The sequence below is a fragment of the Schistocerca gregaria genome, chromosome 6, assembly GCF_023897955.1.
Source record: "Schistocerca gregaria isolate iqSchGreg1 chromosome 6, iqSchGreg1.2, whole genome shotgun sequence".
Lineage (NCBI taxonomy): Eukaryota > Metazoa > Arthropoda > Insecta > Orthoptera > Acrididae > Schistocerca > Schistocerca gregaria.
In genome coordinates this window covers 222,635,416-222,660,469 of record NC_064925.1, presented here as the reverse complement: position 1 = coordinate 222,660,469, position 25,054 = coordinate 222,635,416, and the positions used below count along the sequence as shown (strand labels likewise).

Here is a 25,054-nt window from a genome sequence, read left to right as displayed (position 1 = left end):
TCTGAGCTCTAGCTCAATGAACCTCACGACTGATTTATTATATTAAGCTTAATAGGGAAGGAGATTTTTGTACTGTTTTAGGAATCTGATTGCTTAGTACTCTGGAGAATAACAGTCATTGATTATGCGTAAACACGCACACTCCGACAAGCAAATAAAATTTCTGATCCTTATTGGGAGCGCTCTGTAGAGCAATCTTCCATCAGAGACTCGGCAGCGGACACATCAGTTGAAAGAGGTGCATAGAGTTTCAGCTCTCAGGGAGCGCAGTCTTCAGTACAGGTCAGATGAATGAGAGTGCACCAGCCACTACGGCAGCCGCCCGCGGCCACAGGTAACGCTAAGTATGGTGAGCGACAGCGGCGTCCACTAACCGCGTTACAGGACGTATGTAAAAATTTCCGATTGCCATTATGACTTCCATCTTTTCAGCTCAATTGAGTTTACTGGCAACCTAGAACACAATATATACTCAGTAAATACAGTGGTTGCAAACACGAGTATTTCTGTACTTCTTTCGTATATGATTAATATTCGGGAAGCACTGTGCAACTTTTGCGAACTTGATTGTTTCCCCAATCTCATTAACCAATCTTTGCCAAGTATGGCTACTTTTATTATACTATAACCTACGTTAACACTTAATGAACATAATTGATTCCTGTCCTTGTGCGCTGGCGTTTAACAAGACATATGTAGCGAAGAGTAATATATAGAGTCTTATAGTGACCATTGTTTCATTCCGTAATATCTTCAACTCCCTACTTTATCCTCTTATAACACCGTTAGGACCAAATTTTTTTTTAAATAAACTCGATTTATTAATTTTTGCGCTGCCCAATACCTTCAATTAAACCCATTTGATTATATAGGAAGCATTTGTTTATCGGTAAGTTCACCCGGCGCAAATACTTCTGACTTCCACAGAAGTATGTCGATGGCTTCGTCGTAACTTCCCAAAGGGAGTTTCCTAACGAAAACGTAATTTATTTTTAAATTATTATGCAGAATATTGTGCAATCATAGTTAAGTACTACTTTCAATTAAAAGTGAATCTGTTTGTAAGTTGCCTTGAAAATACATTACTCCTTATATTGGAAGTATTTAGTTACACACAGTAGATTTTCACACTGTTCCTTTGTAGAATCAGAGCCCCTATAATTGCTCTAAGGCTATTAACGCAGAACAATTTTGTCAGTTCACACTTATTATATTAGAGCCATTTATACCTGTGTACCTTGCCTTGCTCTTAACTAGTATCTTTAGGTGCTAAATCTTCAGTATTTATCCTGATCGCGGATGACGTGGACATACAGATGGGATGACATCCAGTTTCGTCCTCCAAGTAACTCATCAGAACCTAAACCAACACTCCTGGACCATCCCTGATTCTCTCCAGTGAGAGGCAGTAACACTTTTTCAGGATTTGTGTCACTGATATCGCGTGTGCTCTACAAGCTGATCCTACTATTTCACACAAATACTCCGGATAAGTTATGTAGTTGCAAAGTCATGCCTATCTCATCACGTAAAGAATTGTTGATTGAGTTGTAAGAAACCAGAAAAGAACGCACGAAAGTATAACTGATTGTCTTCATGTGTCAGGTCTGTTTTAAAATCCTTGAGGTTGTTCTCGTTGTGCCATTTGTGTCAGTCACAGGGGATTTCATTAATACAGTTGGAATGTACATGAAGTCTAACTTTGACCAAGTCTTACCAAGTCTTTTGCTATGTTATGGTAGTCATTTCGTTTCTAGCATCTATGTTAGATGTGTCATTAATTTCTTGAAGGCATAAATCGCTGAATTGTGAAAGAGTTTCCGAGTGATTTATTAGTTCCTTACTTCCTCATAAGTGTCATTGATGGTATTTGGGGCGTCATTGATTTCCATCTTGCGGTTTCGTACCTGTATACCCTACTCAAGTGTTCAGTTCCGCTAATAGTTTGGGCTAATATCACTTATACCTATAGTTACGTACAAGGCAGTTTACTCTTTGATGTGATAGGTCCTGGCCCTGGTATTTCTGCTCAGTTTCGGACTGACTGGACGACTATATAACACCACGGTCTATGGTTACCGTGTAGCTAACTTCCTCTTTCTTTGCTAGCAAATAGCTAAGGACGCAATCAGCTTGGAGCTAGAGGTACTTAAGCTCGCCTTTTGCTGATCCAATCACTGGAGCAGTCCAACTCTCAGGTCTAATACATAGGCAACATTTCATGTGGCTGTAATAGACAGGCTGAACAAAGGTAGTTTTTCCACCATAAAATTTACGCAGATGGAGAGGATGGTTCGTTAAGGCACATACTCGAAATCAGAATGTCCTCAGTTAAATTCACGTCCGCCAATCGGATTGCCGTTCTCAGTTTTTGCATAAATTATATAAAACCGTTATCGGCATACTTGCGTTTACAACGAGTCAAACGGTTTCATTACCAGCCATTTCACATTTCGAACCCGCGCCGCATCTGTAGTGTATTAGTCGAAACTGAAAGCCGTCTGATAGTATTACACCATTACCTCGAACCTGCAGTACTGATGGACGGATGTGTCTCCGACTGGCAGTACTCAATGGTCAGTTGTGACTCGCACAGCTGCAGATCTATAATTCGTGCATATGAAGCTGTTTGAAGCTGCTGTATTTCACACGAGTGCTATATTCCGAAGCCGTGGATATTGTATATCGAACCTTGCTATCCCACAGTTATAACTATCCGTACGACCCAAGATTTACCTCATCATCTTGTAACCAATCTATTATTTGATTGTAATAAAGAGAATCCCTTATATTGTCCTTCCTGAATTTACAGTCGAGGGGACATGTCTGCAGCGTCAGAAATTCTCGATAGACATGATCTGGTAGAATGGCTGATTCTGCGGTGCGTGCAGTTTAAGAAGTAGCTGTTGTTTCTTAGCTCTCATCCTGTCTGTCCGTCTCTCCCTGCTTGCCCTTCGTGGCAGTAATGACGCTGACTTACCCCATCAGGGCCCTCGTGCTGCGTGGAGACCAGTTTATTCTCACGTCTCTTGCGGCGACGGCGACGCTGCTCGGTGCGTTTGCGCTCGCCGTCATCAGACGGTGGTATTTCTTCGGCTGCCTTCCTCTTCTTGACGCGCCCAACAGCATGGCCCTGTAGATGGTTTGATTTTACTATCGCTTATTCAGCTAGGATACCATATGTCTAATAGAAGGAAACTTTAGACAACTGCCTTAGCTTCGTTAAACAGATGGAATATTAATTAAGCAGACCATAATTGTGGCTAATAATCAATGTGAAATGTGATGCTTTAGAAGTTTGTCAAAAATTATATCAGACAGAGAACTGAAAGGCACACAAAAGAAAAGCTGACAGAATGTTTTAATGGGACACGCTCAACAGAATCAGGGCTGGTCGAAACGACTAATGATAAAGCATATAGTAATAATAAACCACGCATTTGAAAGTGGAAAAATGTGAAGATACGCACATTTAAGTATACAAAAAGTAACCACGCATTTGAAAGGGGAAAAATGTGAAGATACGCACATTTAAGTATACAACAAGCAGATTGTTGCCCACAGACTGTGTAGTACACAGGAAGATATAAAATGATTAACACATGAAGAAAAACGAAACAAGTCAATAGACATATGATTCGAAAAATACCTGGATTTGTCTGTGATCCGTTTTGTATGTAGCGTTTGTGATGCTCCTTTGTTTACTAATTGCGACAGCACAGCAGGAGTAGAAGTACAGCAAGTACATAGTAAAATACGCAGGCAATTGTAAACAAGAAAATTTGCTAATGAGAACCTCCATTTATATTTATAATACTCTCTGTTACCACCCTAATTTCTCTCACCCGTTCCTCTCATCGTCACATAAACGTACGTATAAAGCTCTATGACGCCGTCCAGTCTACCACGGATTCCGATTCTGGAAGACACTACGACAATATCGTCAGCTTTTGTTTAAGAGCCCTCACATTCTACTCATAACTTCGTATGGTTTGGTCTGGTTGAGTATTCTCTTATCAACTACTCTTCATGTTTCTAAATCTTATTCTGCAAGTCGCATTGATAAGGGGCCACAAGCACTGGAACTGTATCCACATAACGTCGCTTTGGTATCGTGTGTATTTTTACTCCAACTACTGAACAGAAATCGATGTCTGCTCTCGGCGCCTTATTACCTACAGCATATACCCATTTCGGTTTATGGCAGTGGTTAGTTTTATGCCCAGGTATTCAATTAACAATTCGTATGGTCATACATCGTGTACTGGACGCTTGAGATAACATGTCGAAGGCACATGGGAAATCATGGAAGACTGAATCAACTGTTAACCTGCGTCTATAGCTTGTGTTTCAAAGGGGTGGTATATTCCGAATCCTTGGTAACTTTACAACGGAAGCTTATTTTCACTCCGTTGTATATTACATTTATTTTAGAATATTGGAACCAGCGCTGTTTCGTATTAATAGATTAAAATAAAGTGAGTTCCTTACTTAATACTACGTATAAAAATTTAGCTGGAAGAGTGACTGATTCTGCGATGCATACATGGTAGTACTGATGTTTGCTCACCTCTGCACGGCCGTCCTTCCGAGTATCGTCCATATTACTCTCTTCTTTCTTGATGCGAGAGGAAGGACCTGGAGTCGGTTGACAGGGAAAGATCTCGAAGATGGACGGATACTCTGGCTCCCTCCTCTCTCTGAAGCGTCCGTACTCCATAAACTGTGGGTGGTTTGTTTTTACCATTAGTGACTCACATAGCATGGTACATAGCCAACAAATAGGAATGTTCTAGAGATTCGACTTACTACACATGAAAAGATTTTATATCACGTAGACAGTCCATAATCGTAAAGTTTAAAGAATTTGTTACATGGTGCTGTAGGTGCCTGTTATACATTAAAAATCAAATGAAGTAGAGAAATGAGAGGTAGAAGAGTGAAAAGGTGTGTTAAGCCTTTAATGGAACAAGCTCAACAGGGTGGGATGCAGGTTAATGGGACTGCTGCTAAGAAATCCTAAACTAGTTAACGGCCACCTGAAAGCAAAACTTTTGTGTAAATGCAAAGGTTAGAATATATGAAGCAGATTATTGCCGATGCAGTGTGATAAACATAAGACATAAAAAATTAGTCCATGAAGAAGAATGAAACCAGTCAAGAGACTCATGTTCTAAAACCGTAATGCTACATATCTGGCCCAGGGTGTGTACAACGTCTTTGAGGATGTTTTGTTTACTAAACTGAAGTTAGCACCCGACATGGGAACGTTACCATCGACACTGGACGTTGGCATAGTGGCAGAGCATATCATGGGCCTATGAATCCCACTACCTTCTTCATCACGCCGATGGGAGGACGCCAATTCATAGTCCTCTGAGTTAAGAGCTCATGGGCAACATTCACGTGGGCATCGGTGGGTTCAGTGGAGCTCGTGATAGTCACCAAGACGGCCAGGAGAATCGTACACTGGTTGCAGACCACGTTTCCCGACAGCTGTGGGATTTTTCAGCAAGACAATACGCCATGTCACAAGGACAGGAGTGTGACGGAGTGATCTGTCGAACACAGTGGTGAGTTCCAGCTGATGTGTTGCACCCCAACCCGCTAGATCTGACCCCTTTCGAATTCAGCTAGGATGTGATTAACCGTGAGGACAGAGTTCATGGCCACCCTCCCCGGAATTCAGGGGAATTAGGTGACTTGCGTGTGTAAATGTTGTGACAGCTCCCTGGTGTAACCTACCAATGTGTTATTGCTCCGTTGCCACGATGCGTCAGTGCTGTTATCCTTGTCGAAGCAAGACATACCGGCTATTAGGTAGGTCTCATATGTTCTGGCTTGTCAGTGGATATGTAAAGCCTTTATGGGCAACTGAAGCCAAATATGTTCAACACGATATCCATTGTAAATCTATATTTATGATAATTTTGCCACGGAAATTAATAAAAAAAGTGAACAGACATTATATCATTTTCAATTATTAATAATACATCCCTTATTTTATTTATACAGACTTCTTTAATTGTTAGTATTTGTCCTGTTATAAGAAAAATCTTTCTACTAGATAATACGACGCTCCTCCTTTCAATATAGGTTCATTAGCTATGAAAATATAATTTCTTTCTAACGACGTAATATAATCGTAATGTGAGATATGAACCTCTTAGTGGGAAGTGATTATGGATGGAGTAGAGCTGAGAGATTTCCACAGTGAATCACCAACAACATGGAGAACGTCTACTTGAGTGTTCAGATGAACATGACATTATACAATAAACACAATATTTGAAGCGCATAAAAGAAGGAACTATATCTGGAAATTTCAATGTGATAATTACAGCTATCTTATCGATTTTTTATTAGTGTTGAGAGCGTATAGACATCAAATAAAGTCTAGCGACAGTTCTCCAGAATTAGATGCAATCATATAAAATGTGTGGATGTTCGTAAGCTCAAATTTAAGATTTAATATAAACCATAAAACTTAAACAAATAGTTCGGATACTGAAAAACACTGGGAAGTTAAAAGAACAAATTATGCTACTAGAGTAATCATTGTTACTAATTTCGATAATGCTTTAACATCACTGTGGCGTTTTTGATACATCTTGGAGTTGCTCACCATGTTCAGATCCATTATTCCAGCATCAAGATCTTTCTTCCACTCTTTTCTACTTGTGTAGCGCTCCACATAAGGTGTCGGTGTCGGTTTCTTAGTTTTCTTCGTTTTCTTCCTGCAGGGAAGACACCAACAGCACAAGATGCAACGTAGCACCTGCGAAGGCAAAACAAAATCACGATACGCGCGATCCAGAGGCTGCACATCCAGCCAGCTATGAGGCCGCCCCAAACGTGCACTACATAGCATTCAGAATGTTGAGATTTTTTGACGGCTGGATCTGACAAGGACTTGACCGATGCCTCAGTGTGTTGGAAAAATCTCTTGAAACTGTAAAATCTGTGTTAATAGACGTATTTTTTCCAAACGTAAAGCAAATAATGCATTATAAATTTCGTACAATGCTTCATGTTCTGTGGGAATATGGTCAAGCGCAGTGTCGTACAGTGCGGGTATACAGATGTTTTCGAATTAGTTTTGTGCTCCATCACATGAGGAGTTATGAAACACAATGGAGGCTAGCCCACTATCCTCCCACGTCATTTATCCCAGGCAAAGCGGGTGACTACCTTGCCATGTCGTAAGACAGAGGTAGCGAAGATGTCACACCTGTAGTATTCAGGACGTTCACGACGGTTGGCAGATTCAATCAACTCATAGATAATATCCGCAGCCTCGTATTAACAGCTGAGGTACAGTCCCCTATCAAAGTAGAGTTGGAAAAGGGAGACATAAGAAATGGTTTTTGTAAGTATTATTTCGTATCAATGTCTTCGGCAACCTTGAGTGGAACATTGGATTAGCCAACATCATCTACAAGAAATATCTGTAGCTTATTTCCGAAAAGTAGTTCAGACTAGGCAGGCGTATCAAATGTTCCTTGGACAGACCCAAGTGCAAAGGAGGTGTCGCCATCCTGCTGCGGAAAGAAGTTAATGTTTCGGATGCACACATCAGCTCCCTTACCAAGGACTACAGATTATAATAGAACAAATTAAATAACGTTTTGTATTGTCCACGCTGTTGGCGGGATATTGCTTCCCCACAAGTGAGGTACGCAAAGCTGAGTGGAACGGACTGTTGCTCCAACTTGAACCACCTGTGGTGCTCAGTGGGGATTTAAGACTAGACAGGCAAGAAATTTGTGTACAGAAGGCCCAGCGGGGGGCAAAGCTCACCCAATTTAAGGGAAGAACTTATTGTTTAACCAAATCTTGAATTAGTAGTCTACTGCATTTTTATTAAATATATGAGACTGAATTTGTCTTTATTTCGCTACGATTATAGTTTCACTATGCTGTTCAACACGATTCCTGTTTCCTTATGAGTAATTAGACCGACTACTGAGGAATCTCTCCTCTCTTTCAGAGGCTCATAGTACCAATACAGAAAGGCTACCTTTATTAATGATAAAACGCCATTTAACCGCTCATTCAGTCTGCTACGCCTGAAAGTAGTTAAAATGCTACTAGACCTCTACAATAACTATACAGGATGAGTCACTAACTTTCCCACCTAGAATAACTCAGAAAATATGATAGTAGCTCAAAAGATTGTGGGACGAATGTTGCATGCGGGAGCGGGGGCCATAATATGACGTTGGTTTTTTGTTGCTAGGTGGGGTCGCGTCAGGGAGATGAGGGTCAACTTTGTTTTTGTTTTTTAATGGGATGTTATAATTCGATACTTATTTTCTAACAGAAGTTATCGGGACGAATCCAATGATGTGTTAACAGTAAGGTCTTTGAAGGTGGACACACGTCAGAAAGGTGGCATGAACGTCCATTTACGGAAGGTGTTCGAAGTGATGACCATTGGTATCAATGCAGTACTGCAATCTTCTTTTCATCGATTGAGTGGTATTCCTTATCACTTCGACACCTATCGAAGCACATGATCTGACAATTCTCTCTCGTATATCAAAGGAGAGCTTCTGTAAAGTTTGGAAGGTAGGAGACGAGATACTGGCAGTAGTAAAGCTGTGAGGATGGGGGGTGAGTCGTGCTTCGGTAGCTCAGATGGTAGAGCACTTGCCCGCGAAAGGCAAAGGTCCCGAGTTCGAGTCTCGGTCAGGCACACAGTTTTAATCTGCTAGGAAGTTTCATATCAGCGCACACTCCGCTGCAGAGTGAAAATCTCATTCTGGAAATAATAGATAGTCGCCAAGTACGGCGTATCCATCTAACGTGCCATTCACATGTAAACACCATTCGACGATTTCGCAATACAACACTAACAGAAACGGTAAGACTAGTATCGTCGAATCAGGCGAATGTGAATGATGTATGCCTTCGAAGAAATAGTCGATATGCTTCTCAATTACGGAGAATGCCAACGAAATTTAGTGACAGCTAGAGACTTGTATGCTGAAAGATATCCCCAATGTGCTCACCCTACACGTCGTACATCTAAATACGTGTATGACAAATTGAGAACAACTGGACCTTTAACGCATCGGAAACATATCCGGCAAAGGAAAGTTACTAACGATGAAACGGAAATTGGTACTCTTGCCACTGTGGTTCGAGATCCTTGTGTTAGTTCGCGTCAAATCAGAAGGGAATCAGGCATGAGCCAGAGTAGTGTTGTTCGTGTTCTGCATCGCCAGAAATATCATCCTTACCATATCAGTCTCCACCAAGAATTAACTGATACTGATTGTATCGGTCGCATTGAATTTTGCCAATGAGCTCAACTTCAGAGGTATGACACATTTATTAATGTGATCTTATTTACTGACAAGGCTACATTCACGAACCATAGAAATGTTAATTTTCATAACATGCATTATTGGGCAGCTGAAAATCCTTGTTGGCTACGGCAAGTTGCACACCAAAAACCGTTGTCAGTGAATGTATGGTGAGGGATTTTGGAGGACAGAATTATAGGTCCCTATTTCATCAAAGGAAATCTTAATGGTAGGAAGTACACCACATTCCTGCAAGAAACATTAGGTCTGTTATTGGAGGAAATACCTTGATAACAAGGAAAAGAATACGATGGCTGTCCGGCACATTCTTCGCTGATAGCTAGAAATGAGTTGCAGAGACAATTCCCAAATGGTTGGATTGGACGCGGAGGAGATGTGTCGTGGCCGGCTCGTTCACCAGACTTGATGCCTCTGGACATTTTCTTGTGGGGATTCATAAAATACATTGTTTACAAAGACGTTCCAACTATCCCTGAATATATGCTAGAGAGAATTGTCAGAGCATGTGCTTCGATAAGTGCCGATGTGATGAGGAATACCACTCAATCCATGATAAGAATAGTGCAGGACTGCATTGATACGAATGGCCATCACTTCTAACACCTGCTGTAAATGGACGTTCATGCCACCTTTGTGACCTTCGTTGACCTTCAATGACCTTCATATCTCTGAAGCGACCCTATCTATCAAAAAAAAAAAAAAAAAAAAAAAAAAAAAAAAGTCTTATTATGGTCCTCTTAGTCCCATACAGTATTGTTCCCACATACATTTGAGCTGCTGGCATACTTTCGGAGTTATTCTTGGTGGCAATAATTAGTGACCCACCCTACGTATTAATCCACCCTATCCACAAATTCCTTCAACATGTTAGCATCTATGGTACTGCTTTGGAACGGAAGCCATGCCAATGTGGCAAGGTGAATAGAACATACACATCCATAAAAAATAGTTCATTGGGATGTAAAAGCACAAAGTATCATAATCATTTATGCCTCATCTGCACAAAAATACCATCTAAGACTCTGCGTGTCGTCGTAGAGAAGAGAGCCAAAGTCATATCCAAGGTCCATATAGTAAAGGTGGTGTCGCTGTCCTGCTGCAGAAACAAGTTCCGTTTCGGAAGAACACAATGGTTCTTCGACAGCAGGACTGCAGGGATTTCGGTAGCATGTATTAAATTATAATCTGCATTATTCACCCTGTTATCCGGTGATAGGTGAAGCAGAGTGGAAAAAACTGTTGTTGCAATCCAAGCCGCCTCTGGTGGTGTGTGGGGATTTCAGGGCTCACATCACTATTCAGGGAAATTCGTGTACGGAAACCCAGGACAAAGCTCACTTAGTGTAATGGAAGATAGTCACTTCACAGTCCTCTTCCCCAAAAAAAGTGGCTCTGTTCAGGACCTTGTGTAACACTCGCCGCCAACTGCAAATGTCTCTACTCTGTCGATACTGATGACGTATTAGGTTCATGTCATTTTCATATTACTTTGACAATAGATGTGACGGCAAGAGGTGTGAAATTCTTTCCTAACAACCTTTCGAACAACAGCAAAGCTAACTGTTTCAAAAAAAAATCGAAGATACGGTTGCCGAAGTAGCAGAAACGGACCCAACGCACGTATTTTGCTACACATTCGTGAAAGTATTAACAGACTTCTGTATCCCAAAAGCGACATGAGACTGCGTTACAGGTTGCAAACTCCGTTGTATGGCGAAATACGGAAGTTCACAAATGACTGCCGAACTTTGACTAACACTTCGGAAGTATTAAGATCTCCTCATCGTGGAAAGATTTCCTGTATTACTGACAGACAGATGCTAAAATCAAGAGGTTTTTGAAAAAATAAAAACACCGTAATGGACATATTTTTGTGAATCGATGAACAGAGATATCAGGCTGTCTGACCTGTGGAGAACAACAAGGAATGTCAGAAGTCGTAACTCGAAACCGGAGCAGGCAGAAATGGAAGATAGCGTGTTAGAAGTTGTGCCTGACAACTAGGCTTTCTCTTGCGCCATGAGTCCCGCTATTCTCCCAGTATAAAAAATTATTTGACCATTTCACAAGATCACCATCTTTGCTGAGGGAGATAAAGTAAATCGTGAAGTCCTCGACGAACTCAGTCCTTGGAATGAAGTATATTTCTTATCTACTCTTTGTTCTACCAAGTCATGCTTTGACGACATTTCTACGAACATTTATCGACACCTGGATTACATTCTGCTTCATTACTGAACAATTCAAAGAATAGTTCCAGCGCCCTAACCTAAAGCTATGCCTGGAATTGTAACCCTCTACATGTCCTTCCCGTTGTCGGGGTGTGTCGGAAGTGCCCCGTCTGAAGTGCTGCTTGGAATTCGAGAATTTACTTTCAGAAGCCCAGTTTGGGTTTCTATAGGGTTGAAAGCACTAGAGAGTACTTCTATTCAGCACTCTGAAATTTTTTGTGCATTCAGTAATAGGCAAGAGGATTTTGCGTTTGGCATTCTAACTTTTCTAAAGTAGATAATCATGTGCGAAAGATTCCAGGACAAATTATTCATAGATCCACAAGAGAACTGCCTCAATGCTCAACTCCTGGTCGCCTTCCGTTTTAAATACGCGCACGAGATATGGACAACATCATTACATCAGAGGATGAAACTCTCCAGTTTGTACCTTATTTTCTACGTATCGAGATTAAATCTCTTGCCCCAACTTCACGAGCCATTTACGCATAAACCCGCTGGTTGAGTGCTAACGACCTAACAATTTGACTGAGACACCTTCTGTAATTCTCTTCAGCTGCAGAAGGGTACGATCGACTAGTTCAACCATTTATTAGAAAGCTTCTCCTTGACGCTGGTGACTGAAGTGAAATTTTCAGGTATGTTATTTGATAAGCGCTTAACATACCTCTTGAAATAAAAGAAAGGTAACAGAATGAGACCTGTAGTTGGAACTTTGTGGGTTGTGGACCCGAACACTCTCTTCGTCCCCTTTGCCATCGATTATGGATGCTTCTTACATCGCAACTGTGATAATCCTGGGTGTCATAAACCTGACACAGGACAATATCCATGCATGTGGGTATGACTGGAGGAACGTGATCGACTTTGACGAGAGCCTTACTAGTGGAAGATATTGAATCTCCGCCGTATTTTCGACGTCAGTAGTTGTCGGGATAATTTATTTACCAAAAGAGGCAGCAGCCTGAGAGTAGATTGATTGCCCTCCTACGAAAATGACCGTCTTCCGCCCTTAAAGGCCTACTTCGGAAATGAGGAGCCTTTACCATCTACTGGTGAAAGCATTACACTCAGTGTACAACATCTACCACTCAGTTCAAACAGTTACCTCCATAGGCCCATCTGAAACTTCATTCCGATATCAGTTGGAAATCTCCATATTTACCATTACAGTTTTAGGAAAACACAATAAGTTCATGTTTCAGTACTTACATTAATCTTTATTGACGCACGTTGTTCACGTTTATACTGACAGCTTTCTCTTTAAAGAGACTTCTGCAGTAGAAGGTGTAGTTCTTGTCCCGAAGGTGAAATATTCCAACCAACTTTCTCCGTCCCCATTTGTTCAATTTTTATTGCGGAAGCGATAGCGATTCGAGAGGCTTTTATATTTGATATTCATGCGGGGATCGAGAACCTGCTGCAGTGCCGGACTCAAAAAGCGTATTAGAATCCGAGTAAAATCTAAAATGGAACAGTACACTGAATATTCAAATAACAGGAATTTTACGAGAAACATTGCAGTATAGGCGAAGAGATACGAGAATCTCCCTTCCGTAGGCACAGGCTCAGGTACGATTGGCTTACAAGACAAAGGGTATGGAAACCGACCGTAAAGCCAATCCGACACTGCGATCCAGCCAATAATTAAGTCCCCCTGCTTCGAGAATTTTCGACGAGCAGGAAGCTGATACCAACCTTGGTACTAATTAGTATCAACCATAGTTAATCCTACCCACTTACTTGTGGTAGGTATCAAGGATAACCATTTGTACGACTATTAGGAAATAGAAGAAGATGTAACCAATTCGCTGTATGCGAACTATTACTTCGAAAAATTCACTACTGGCCATTAAAATTGCTACACTAAGAAGAAATGCCGATGATGAACGGGTATTCATTGGACAAACATATTACCAGACAAACATTATACGAGAACTGTCATATGATTACATTTTCACGCAATTTGGGTGCATAGATTCTGAGAAATCAGTACCCAGAACAAACACCTCTGGCCGTAATAACGGCCTTGATACGTCTGGGCGTTGAGTCAAACAGAGATTGGACGGCGTGTGCAGGTACAGCTGCCCATGCAGCTTCAACACGATACCACAGTTCATCAAGAGTAGTGACTGGCGTATTGTGACGAGCCAGTTGCTCGGCCACCATTGACCAGACGTTTTCAATTTGTGAGAGATCTGGAGAATGTGCTGGCCAGGGTAGCAGTCGAACATTTTCTGTGTCCAGAAAGGTCCGTACAGGACCTGCAACATGCGATCGTGCATTATCCTGCTGAAATGTAGGGTTTCACAGGGATCGAATGAAGGGTAGAGCCACGGGTCGTAACACATCTGAAATGTAACGTCCACTGTTCAAAGTGCCGTCAATGCGAGCAAGAGGTGACCGAGACGCGTATCCAATGGCGCCCCATACCATCAGGTCGGGTAGTATGTCAGTATGATGATCACGAATACACGCTTTCAATGTGCGCTCACCGCGATGTCGCCAAACCAAACACGGATGCGACCATCATGATGCTGTAAACAGAACCTGAATTCATCCGAAAAAATGACGTTTTGCCATTTATGCACCCACGTTCGTCGTTGAGTACACCATCGCAGGCGCTCCTGTCTGTGCTGCAGCGTCAAGGGTAACCGCAGCCATGGTCTCCAAGCTGATAGTCCTTGCTGCTGCAAACGTCGTCGAACTTCCGTGCAGATGGTTGTTGTCTTGCAAACGTCCCTATCTGTTGACTCAGGGATCGAGACGTGGCTGCACGAACCTTTACAGCCATGCGGATAAGATGACTGTTATCTCGACTGCTAGTGATACAAGGAAGGCCTTTGAGATTCAGCACGGCGTACTGTATTACCCTTCTGAACCCACCGATTCCATATTCTGCTAACAGTCATTGGATTTCGAACAAAGCGAGCAGAAATGTCACGATACGATAAACCGCAGTCGCGAAAGGCTACAATCCGACCATTATCAAAGTCGGAAACGTGATGGTACGCATTTCTCCTCCTTATACGAGGCATCACAACAACGTTTCACCAGGCAACGCCGGTTAACTGCTGTTTATGTATGAGAAATCGGTTGGAAACTTTCGTCATGTCAGCACGTTGTAGGTGTCGCCACCGGCACCAACCTTGTGTGAATGCTCTAAAAAGCTAATCGTTTGCGTATCACAGCATTTTCTTCCTATCGGTTAAATTTCGCGTCTGTAGCACGTCATCTTCGTGGAGTAGCAATTTTAATGGCCAGTAGTGTAGAAAAGTTTTTTACTACAAAACCTGTGAAACTGAAAATTACTATTTCAAGAAGTGCTCGTTTTTTGCCATTCGAGTCCTCAAATATGTTCCTCAGTTCTCATGACACATGTATGCTACATCAAAATATTTTATTTTTTCTTCTTAGCAAATTAACTAAACTCGTTGTCCTTGAATGTAGCTTGTACTTTACGCCACGTGATGCCTGTTCAACATTTATTTTCGTTTCTGCAAGCTGCTAATACGTGTGTTATCGCAGTTTAGAAAAATTGAGATAATTTCTTATTGTTTTTAATAACTTTAACTGGAGTGTCTTAAGAATACATTTTAAATGCTAATAATACGCACGCTATTTAGAGAAAAAAATTATTTGTTTCCCTGTAACATTACCATTACCATTCATCGATGTAGCACTGAGTTTACGACTTGTATTTTCACATTCCCAATGGACATTACAAGACGTGGAAGGTAGCGAAGAATGAGATACAGAAAATGATGGCGAAGGAGACGCATTTCCAGTGAGGAAACGCTTCAGAACACCAAATCCTGTCCCAATAGCAACAGCAAGGATGTTCCATGCAATGTGTCTACCTGAAATCTTGAATAAAACCCATAAAAATTGATTCTGATTTGCGTTGCCTAATTGTAAGGAACACACATTTGTGTAGTGCCCTCAACACAAAACATGTTTTTGTTACAGAGAAAAAATGAACTGTTTTTGGAATTCCTTAAGTAACAGCAGACAGGCGCATACACGTAGTGACTTTAAAGAGTATGTGACACGTATCGCCTCACCCTAAGACGATTGCGCAACAAGAGTTACGCGTTGTGAGAGGACAGTAGGTGCACTGGGTGTCATGCAGACGTAGTTCAACTGTGTTACGGATAACAGGTGCCTCACAGTGTGAGAGCGAAGTGACACAGCAACAGGATACGAACTCCAAAGCTGAATTATTCGTTACAATACGATTGTAGTGGGCAAAACGTCTCAATTGCACACAGATTAATCATGAACTCTGGTAGTATATGGACCAAATGCACTGTCGTATCCAGGCACAGGGAAGTGGTGCCGGAAATTTGAGCAAGGCCGTACAGAGGTGGGTGATGCTGGTCTGGAAGGAGCGCCATCGACTTCGACGTCTACCATAGACGACAATGCGAAGGTATCGACGAACTGCTTCATAGCCATCACATATTTTGCGACGACGAAGAAATTTACACAGCGGTTCCGGAATGGCTCCGCGACCGAGGATCTGATTTCTATAGTCGAGGGACCAGTGAAACGTTCCGAGGGTTGTTTGCAGAGTTCTAATGATTATATTGTAAAATAGCATCACTTCTTTGTGTCAGTTAGAAGTGTAGTCCAGTATTTATTAGATGTCACATAGCCGGCCATATAATGTATAATTTCATTTTTGAAGGCCCTGGAATGAACAGTTTTCTAACAGTATTTTCATATATAATAACTTGAACAGTTTTCTGACAGTATTTTCATATATAATAACTAACTAACGTTTTGCGGTACTTACATTAATATATTCATACATTTCAGGTGTCAGTTTATAAATAGAATCCATCAAAGTAATCCGTGAAAATGTATCATTACCAGGATGAGAAGGGAGATTGATTTGTGATGTAAACTATGTGCTACACGCGCCAATAAAAGGCACCATGTAGAGTAACAAGAGTGGTTTTTTTTTTAATTTGATGTTTCGGTCTTGTTTGGTCCCAGAGCAAATCATTGATAACCATTATTTTCTTTCACAAACTCTAAGCTTAGGACCGAGGAGGATTAACAAATGGTTCAAATGGCTCTGAGCCCTATGGGACTTAACATCTGAGGTCATAAGTCCCCTTGAACCTAGAACTACTTAAACCTAACTAGCCTAAGGACATCACACACATCCATGCTCGAGGCAGGATTCGAACCTGCGACCGTAGCGGTCGCGCGGTTCCAAACTGAAGCGCCTAGAACCGCTCAGTCACTCCGGCCAGCGAGGATTAACAAACCTGCATTACATTCTGTCTATGAATGATATCTCTAGATTCCTTATCTATATGAATTGAACCAATGTGAAATAGCCATTGTACAAATTATTTATACCCTGCTTTCTTTGCATATATGAGTTTATACATTGAAGAGCGAAAGAAACTGGTACACCGGCCTAACATCGTGTAGGGCTCCCGCGAGCACGCAGACCTGCCATGGAATTGACTAATGCCTGAAGCAGTGCTGGAGGGAATCGACACCGTGAATCCTGCAGGACTGTCCAGACTGTCCATAACCCAGTAAGAGTGCGAGAGGGTGGAGATCTCTTCTGAACAACACGTTGAAAGGGAACCCATATATTCTCAATAACGTTCATGTCTGGGGTGTTTGTGGCCAGCGGAAGTGTTTAAACTCAGAAGACTGTTCCTGGAGCCACTCTGTAGCAATTCTGGGCATGTGGGGTGTCGCATTGTCTTGCTGGAATTGCCCAAGTCCGTCGGAATGCACAATGGACATGAATGGATACAGGTAAACAGACAGGCCGCTTACGTACGTGTCACCCGTCAGAGTCGTATTTAGACGTATCAGGGGTCGCATATCATTCTAACTGCACACACCTCACACCATTTCAGAGCCTCCTCCAGCTTGAACAGTCCTCTGCTGACATACAGAGTCCATGGATTCATGAGGTTGTCACGACCATCCGCTCGATAAAATTTGAAACGAGACTCGTCCGACCAGACAACATGTTTCTAGTCATCAAAATTCGAATGTCGGTGTTGACTGGCCCAGCCTAGGCGCCAAGTTTTGTGTCGTGTAGTCTTCAAGGATACACGAGTGGACCTTCGTCTCCGAAAGTCCATATCAATGATGTATCGTTGAATGGTTCGCACGCTGAAATTGTTGATAGTCCAGCATTGAAATCTGCTGAAATTTGTGGAAGGGTTGCACCTCTGTCACGTTGAACGATTCTTTTCAATCGTCGTTTGTCCCGTTCTTGGAGGATCTTTTTCCGATCGCAGCAATGTCGCAGATTTGATGTTTTACCGATTTCCTGAAATTCACCGTACACTCGTGAAATAGTCGTACGGGAAAATCCCCACTTCATCGCTACCTCGGAGATGCTGTGTTCCATCGCTAATGCGCTAACTATGACACCACGTTCAAACTCACTTAAATCTTCATAACCTGAAATTCTAGCAGCAGTAACCGATCTAACAACTGCGCCAGACACTTTTTGTCTTATATAGGCGTTGAGAGCGCAGCGCCGTATTCTGCTCGTTTATGTGTCTCTGTATTTGCATACGCACGCCTATACCAGTTTCTTTGGCGCTTCACTGTATTTGAACCAAGTTGTTTGCATTATGGCTGAGTAACCCCAAGCCAAATAATAATAATAATAATAACAATAAAACTACCGCAAAATAAAGGCCCCATTGTGTCTTGCCTGTCCTGCTAACGTCTTCTTCACATTACACTTTGCCTACTCTGCACTGATTAAAGCCGATTTGAAAGCTGAACGTACAGGTTGAATCATAAAGCAACAACAGATTTCAGTTGTTTATTACAGACGAACTATGAAGTACAGAACACTTTATGCACGTCACTAGATAGAGGAAGTATGAAAACTTAATGTTCACACAGACGCTATGCCATACACTCACCATGAGTGCCATGCGTTCCTCGAGAAACATCGAAATGGTAGTCCATTTCATTCCATACACGAATCAGCAAGTCACTGTTTGCTGAAGCGACAACTTCAATAATTTATCAGTTGTTGACGAGTAGCTGCCATAGCTGGGACGAAGAATCTTTCTTTTATGCACCTCCAGAGAACTAATTCTCGAGGTGGAGGCCAAAAGAAATGAACAAGATCTTGTTGTTCAACTCTTCCTGTCGAGCGTTGTAGGATGGCGTTCTTAAAAAAACGCTGCATCTTAAGGTGAAAATGAGACTGGAACCGTCATGCATAAAAATATGGTCATTCGAATCTTCTTGAAGTTGAGGAAACAACCAATTTTGCATCGTGTTCAGCTATGACATTCCTGTCACAGTTTCCTTCGCATTAAGAGACGGTTTATAAACATCCCGAACAGAAACGAAGCAAAACATGTTCATTGCTGGTGTTCGAAGATGACGTTAGGATATAGCGATCCCCAAATTGTTACATTATGGCGATTTACTTTAGCAGATAGATGAAACATCGATTCGTCTGAAAGGTTGAGTCGTTCGGGAAAAATGTCCTATGCCATACTCTAGAGAAATGAAATGTTAAATTAGTACCTTCTGTCATGGTCGCCGGGACACAATTGCTGAAGCAACTGCAACTTGTAAGGCTATACATGCAGACGCCGTTCCAGAACACGCCATACCGTTGTTTGAGGAACTTTAAATTTCTGTCCTTCCCGTCTAGTGGACTTCCGGGGGCTCTGTGTGAACGCATCTCAGATACGCTCGACTTTTTCATCACACCCGCGTCGCCGACCACTGCTGTTCCCTGTGCGTATGCAACCAATTTCCAAGAATTTTGTATGCCAGTCATAAAACTGCATATGTAGAGATGGGTTCTTGCTGTGTCGGTGGCGAAATGCACGTAAGACGTAGACAATGGACTGATTTCACCCAAATTCCAATACACAAACGATTTCTCTTGTGTTGCAGTAGCCATGTTGCTCAAAACTTTGAAACTTCCTCTATCCAGTGACATACGCAATGTGTAATAAACAACTGAAATCTATTCTTTCTTCTTGAATCACCTGGCATAAGAGCACAACCAGCAATTTCATCTGATTAACGAACTCAAGAGAAAAAGGGGATAGATGTGACAAATGTATGTAATGCCCCGGAGTCCAGATCCGTTTTCTTAACGAGCAACGACGTATGTCTAGTGCTATGCACGAGAAGGTTGGTTCAAATGGCTCTGAGCACTATGCGACTTAACATCTGTGGTCATCAGGCGCTTAGAACTTAGAACAAATTAAACCTAACTAACTTAAGGACAGCACACACATCCGTGCCCCAGGCAGGATTCGAACCTGCGACCGTAGCAGTGGCGCGGTACCGGACTGAGCGCCTAGAACCGCGAGACCACCGCGGCCGGCATGCACGAGAAGGAAGAGTAGGATGTGTTGGAGGAATGGTTAACGCACTGGAGTTTTATACGTCTCCAGATACTCACACAGTCATTCAGCGATCTCACTGGAAAATAAAATCATTTCCTTTAGCCACTTAAGAAAAACTAGAATTGTTCACCTGCAAAGTTTATTATCCATTTAATGGTTCATCTTTTCCAATCCGGAAGACGACGAGACTGCAAAATCAAGTTTCCTCTTCTGTTATCTAAAGCTTTACAGCATAGGCCAAGCTGCAACATAGCCCTAGAAATCAGGTGGTAAAGTTTTGGAGCCTTAATCGGTAGTTTTCGTCCAAATAATCAAGTTTACATCATCTACTTCCTTCTTGAAGCTTACTAAAATCGGTCATTTTTGTTTAGAGATGAAGAGTAAATAGAATTAGAAATGCGTCTTAGATTAAATTGGCCAAAGTTAGCATCCATACCCATCCGTCTTCTCGGGGTTAAGGTTGTCTCCATCAACTAATGAATGTTTCCCATGATCAACAACGCTAAACAGTTTACTTCACTGCATTATTCAAAAATTTCAGTAAATTATCCAATAGTAAATATCTCATGATCAGACACTTGAGATTTGCAAAATAACTGCCAGTTTCGCTTACTGTAAATAGTTGTCAATGTTACAACAGAAATCTATGTGCAGCCGCAGCAGCATCAGGAAATTCGGTAACCATGAAGCGTACACCTTGAAATGTATCTGCATACCAGACTTAAGAACATTTAATTAAATGCATTCATGTTGCACTCTTCTTGTGACTGATGTATCGTTGTGTCCGAATAAGAACACTGAAGATCGTGGTTTCAAGAACATGCAAATAAGTTTCTAAAATCTGAATTATCATCTTATATCTCTCACTTAGATACAAAATGCTGCGGAAAGGAGCAAGATTATTACGTTTCATCCGGTGGCGACATTGTTCGGACACGCATGATGCAGTCTCTTGACTTTCTAACGCCTAAAAAGAGTTACGTTACATACTTTACTGAACATGTAAACCATTGTAAAAGTTTCGAAAAACTTCAGTTGTAATGTTAATGCTAAGCTGATAATGACATTCAGTATGAACGCTGTCACTACGAATCACTTCATTTCTGTCCCCCATAATGTATGGTTCTAAGTAATAGAACAGTAAATTCTGGTAATCTGAGGCAATAGCGAAAATGATTCAATAACTGGGATTCTTTTTAATTATTTTCTAAGAATTCTTTTAAGATGCATGTAACAATGTATTTTAATTCACTTCCATCTTCTTGTGTACTCAGCAAAAAAAGACTTAATCGTAATCAGGCAAACAGGTTCGGACGAACTGACAAAACTCGTTATTTAATTCGGATGCTTGTTTTACTAAACTCATTATTTAATTGGAATATTTGTTTTACTACTTTAGTTCTACTACTTTAGTTCTACTACCAACATAAAACAGCTCTCAATCGAACTGTCCTAATACTAAAAAAAAATTAATATTGTTGACAGTGGATACAAGGCGATCTGGTTGCGTAGCATAAATGGCGAAGGATTTATCTACGATGCCGGTAGTTCGGAGGGTTGCAGCTGAACCATTTAACAGACCTATTTCCTTCGGAAGCATTATTTACAGCTGTTTGGAGGAACATCCACAGGCCTGCGATGAAGTTAAAATTTAACAGCGTGCATTTTCGATTACTGCATCTACGCTGTGGACTGCCGAAACTAGTTTCACGTGATTTATCGAAGAAGTATCCGTCGCTCGCTTTGTCAGTTTGGTGAAACTCAACAGGTCCATGCTAAGACCACAGTAAAAGTTACTCCACTAAAGAAGTGTGAGTTCACCGCAAGATCCCATAAATAATCGAAATCTTCTAACCAGTCGCTGCTTTAGCCATACAGGCCCAAAAATAGACGACAATGAAGAGAGGGCCGTCTCGCTGGATTTGATTTTCAGAAAAAGTTTGAGCACTAAAGATCGTATAACCATTGCTCCTTACAATCATCGCACAAATGCCGAAGAACTAGTTTTGAAACAAGTGTTCACCAAATAGGAAATTAACTTAAATCGCACATCAGAGTAAACACAGTGGGGCCACATGAGATAGTGCGACATTCTACACAGATTACTCGCACCCCTTAAAGTACCAGTTCATCATAGGTCGCTGAAACTATTGAGGGTACCAAGCGATTGGAAAACGAGCGCAAGCCAATCCCTTACTCAAGAGTGGTCGTCGGGTAGAGTCATGTCAGCATGTTATAGAATTGTGGAAAATGGATTACACTCAAGCATTGCGACCTTTTTGTGAAAGAAAATCTGTATAAGAGTCTTCTGCAACCATGGATCTTGAACGACTCGGTGGATAGCGTCAGAAGCTCACTGAGGCTACATGCAGGAGAGTCTGTTGGCTATAGGAAGGCCACAACGTCAGAAGACTGTGAGCGAAATGAGGAAATGTCTGAGGAGAGTCGATTAGTAGTACAGAGACTGGCAGCGCCTTAAGAACTAAGTGATTTATAACACAATGCGTATAAATAGGCGAAGAAATTCGTTACTGTTCGATTACGCCATTGGCGACAAATCCTTGGAAACAGCGACTTCGATCAAATATCTGGGATTAACTGTCCGAAGCGATCTAAGGCAAAAGGATCACATAAAACTAATTCTAGGAAAAGAAGATTCCAGGCTGGGGTTCACTGGAAAAGACTTAGGAAAATGGAACTCGTTCACGAAAAATGTGGGTTGCAAAAATCTTGTTAGACCGATTCTTAAGGATTACAGATCAGTCTGGGCCGTTTGTCTGGTTCGAGAAATTGACGAGATTGAGAAGAATTCAATGAATGGGGGGCATTTCGTCAAAAGATCGTTGAGTAGGCGCTATAACGTTAGGATATGCTCAACCTACATACGCAAGTCGCAGACAGCACAAGAGGCCGTTGTGCCCCACAAAGAGGTTACTGTAGAAATTCTAAGAGCGTAAGTATCGAAAGTAGTTGGGCAGCATATTACTTCCTCCCATACAGGTCCCATAAAATAACAGAGATTCGGAATTCAGAGTAATTGGAGTCTGTAAGATGGTTTGTTAACAGGAGACCTTCCGCCATAGCATGTGCAAAATGCTGAAGCACTCTCCACCATACAACGTAAAGTGGCCTGCGGATCATAGTTGTCGAAGTAGAGTGATTCACGATTCACACCAGCCTCCCAGCCAAAATACTCAGAAAATAGCCGTAAAAATCCTCCGTAATATTTTTTGTGTTGCTCGGATTCACACTGTATCTTATTCTGATTAGAACGTTTAGGGTACAGCAGCAGAAGCTCTTCAGGTTTTGCCTACAGCATCAAATTTCAGCGTGGACGTATTATAATGGCTGGATATGTATGGGTGACTTACCTCCATTCTTCTACCTCGCAAGTCTGCTTTTCTTCAACAGTTAACCTTCTTCCAAACTCTAAATTAACCTCTGTTTGCGAAGATCTGCGGCAAACTTTTTAATCACTATATTCCTCTCAAACAACACCGATACACGTCTCGATAACTTCACCTCTCAAAGCAGACAATTGCTAAGCAACGGCAGCGCCACTTTGTGCGATATTTTCATTGTTGTGAGCCTGGACTGGGACCGATGCTAAGCAGCGAATATTGCTAATGACTAGCGCCCGGATTATTAGGCTTTTGTGAAACTGATTTTAGCACTCCGTCTTCTTGGACAATATTTTTGCATTTTTGGAGTCATCTAATTAAAATGTAATTAACTCCAGCAACAACATAGTAAATTTTTATTGCATTTTTAACATTGTCATTCTAGTTCTTTGTGAAAAATTGGGTAACTAATTATTTTCTGTATCTAAACTCGAAAAAATTCATAAACAGTCTAGATATTTGCCGGTGCTACTACCATTTTCTGCTTTCGTAATACTGTAATGGCAAATCTTTTACGGAAAAATTCCTTTCATATGTGACTCACACAAAAACACACACTTGCTATGCGTACTTGAGTATGACCACAGTCTGAGGCCTAACGCTACCATCATATTACATTTTGGAATTGCATTACACAATGAACCACATTTCTAAGCTGTGTAATGTGAAACTTTTTCTACTGTCTCCCGTACATTTTTGTAGACTTAGAGAGTTCAGCCATAAACGTCAGTAGCCTCGTCGACTGAAAGCCAAATGCAGTGGTCACAAATATCTGTTTTAATGCCAGCAATAGCCTTTTCATACATCTGTTTCAAATAATTATTGCAGTGTCGACTTTCCTGGTACAATGCAGAAAGTTCTTAAAATGTGGTGTTCTTTAGCACGTTCCATGGCACATTAGTCAACACTAAAGCCTCACACAAGTCTATATTAAAGCTGTCCACTGCAATAATTGTCACAGAAGAAATTAAGGCGGGTAGGACATCACGCGGACCGACTTGGAGCAGGAGAGGCATCTCAGGACATTTTAATTTCCAGTGTCTATAATTTTACTAATAAATTCATAAAACTTTGTCATCATCACCAGGAAGGATTCAGGATTCACACCCATTGCAGTGTAAGTTCGAAAACATAACAAAATAATTTTTATGTGCGTAATTTCAACATTTTTTCACTTACTGATGGCTGCATTTGTTGCTATAGGTACACTTTTCTTCATAAGTTAGAGAGATTCTTCGATGAATTTTGCACAGCATACAAACCGTTCTTACAGGTGTATGAAACTATCTAATTTATTTAATTTATGAAAAAAACGAATGAGCTGTTATATTTTTAACTTCATGTTTAGAAAATCACAAATTTTCTAGTTAATTACCTCAATTTTGGCACAGTTTTTAATAGATTTTGAAAATTCTAGAGTTTCATACACCTTTAAGCATGATTTGTATGTTGTGCAAAATTCATCGAAGAATCTCTCTTACTTATAAAGAAAAGTGTACCTATAGCAACAAATGCTGCCATTAGTAAGCGCAAAAAAATGATGTAATTTCACATGTAAAAAAAATTATTTTGTTATGTTCTCGAACTTCCACTGCTGTGAGTGTAAATTCTGAATCCTTCCTGGTCATGCTGACAAAGATTTATTAATTTATTTGTAAAAGTATAGACAGTGAAACTAAAATGTCCTGTGATGTCTCTCCAGCTCCAAG

General features: G+C 41.2%; 1 protein-coding gene across 1 annotated transcript in view; it reads right to left on the bottom strand.

The window, feature by feature from the left end:
* LOC126278251 (uncharacterized) overlaps nucleotides 1-23,479 on the bottom strand; it is a 34,263-nt gene extending 10,784 nt beyond the window's left edge. Inside the window, exons 1-3 of the mRNA XM_049978245.1 lie at nucleotides 23,316-23,479; nucleotides 4,571-4,723; nucleotides 2,981-3,133 (exon numbers count right to left, since the gene is read on the bottom strand). Of these exons, the coding sequence (XP_049834202.1) occupies nucleotides 2,981-3,133; nucleotides 4,571-4,723; nucleotides 23,316-23,321 (312 nt within the window). The 5' untranslated portion in view covers nucleotides 23,322-23,479. The remainder of the gene's footprint in view (nucleotides 1-2,980; nucleotides 3,134-4,570; nucleotides 4,724-23,315) is intronic.
* Nucleotides 23,480-25,054: the final 1,575 nt, after the last annotated feature.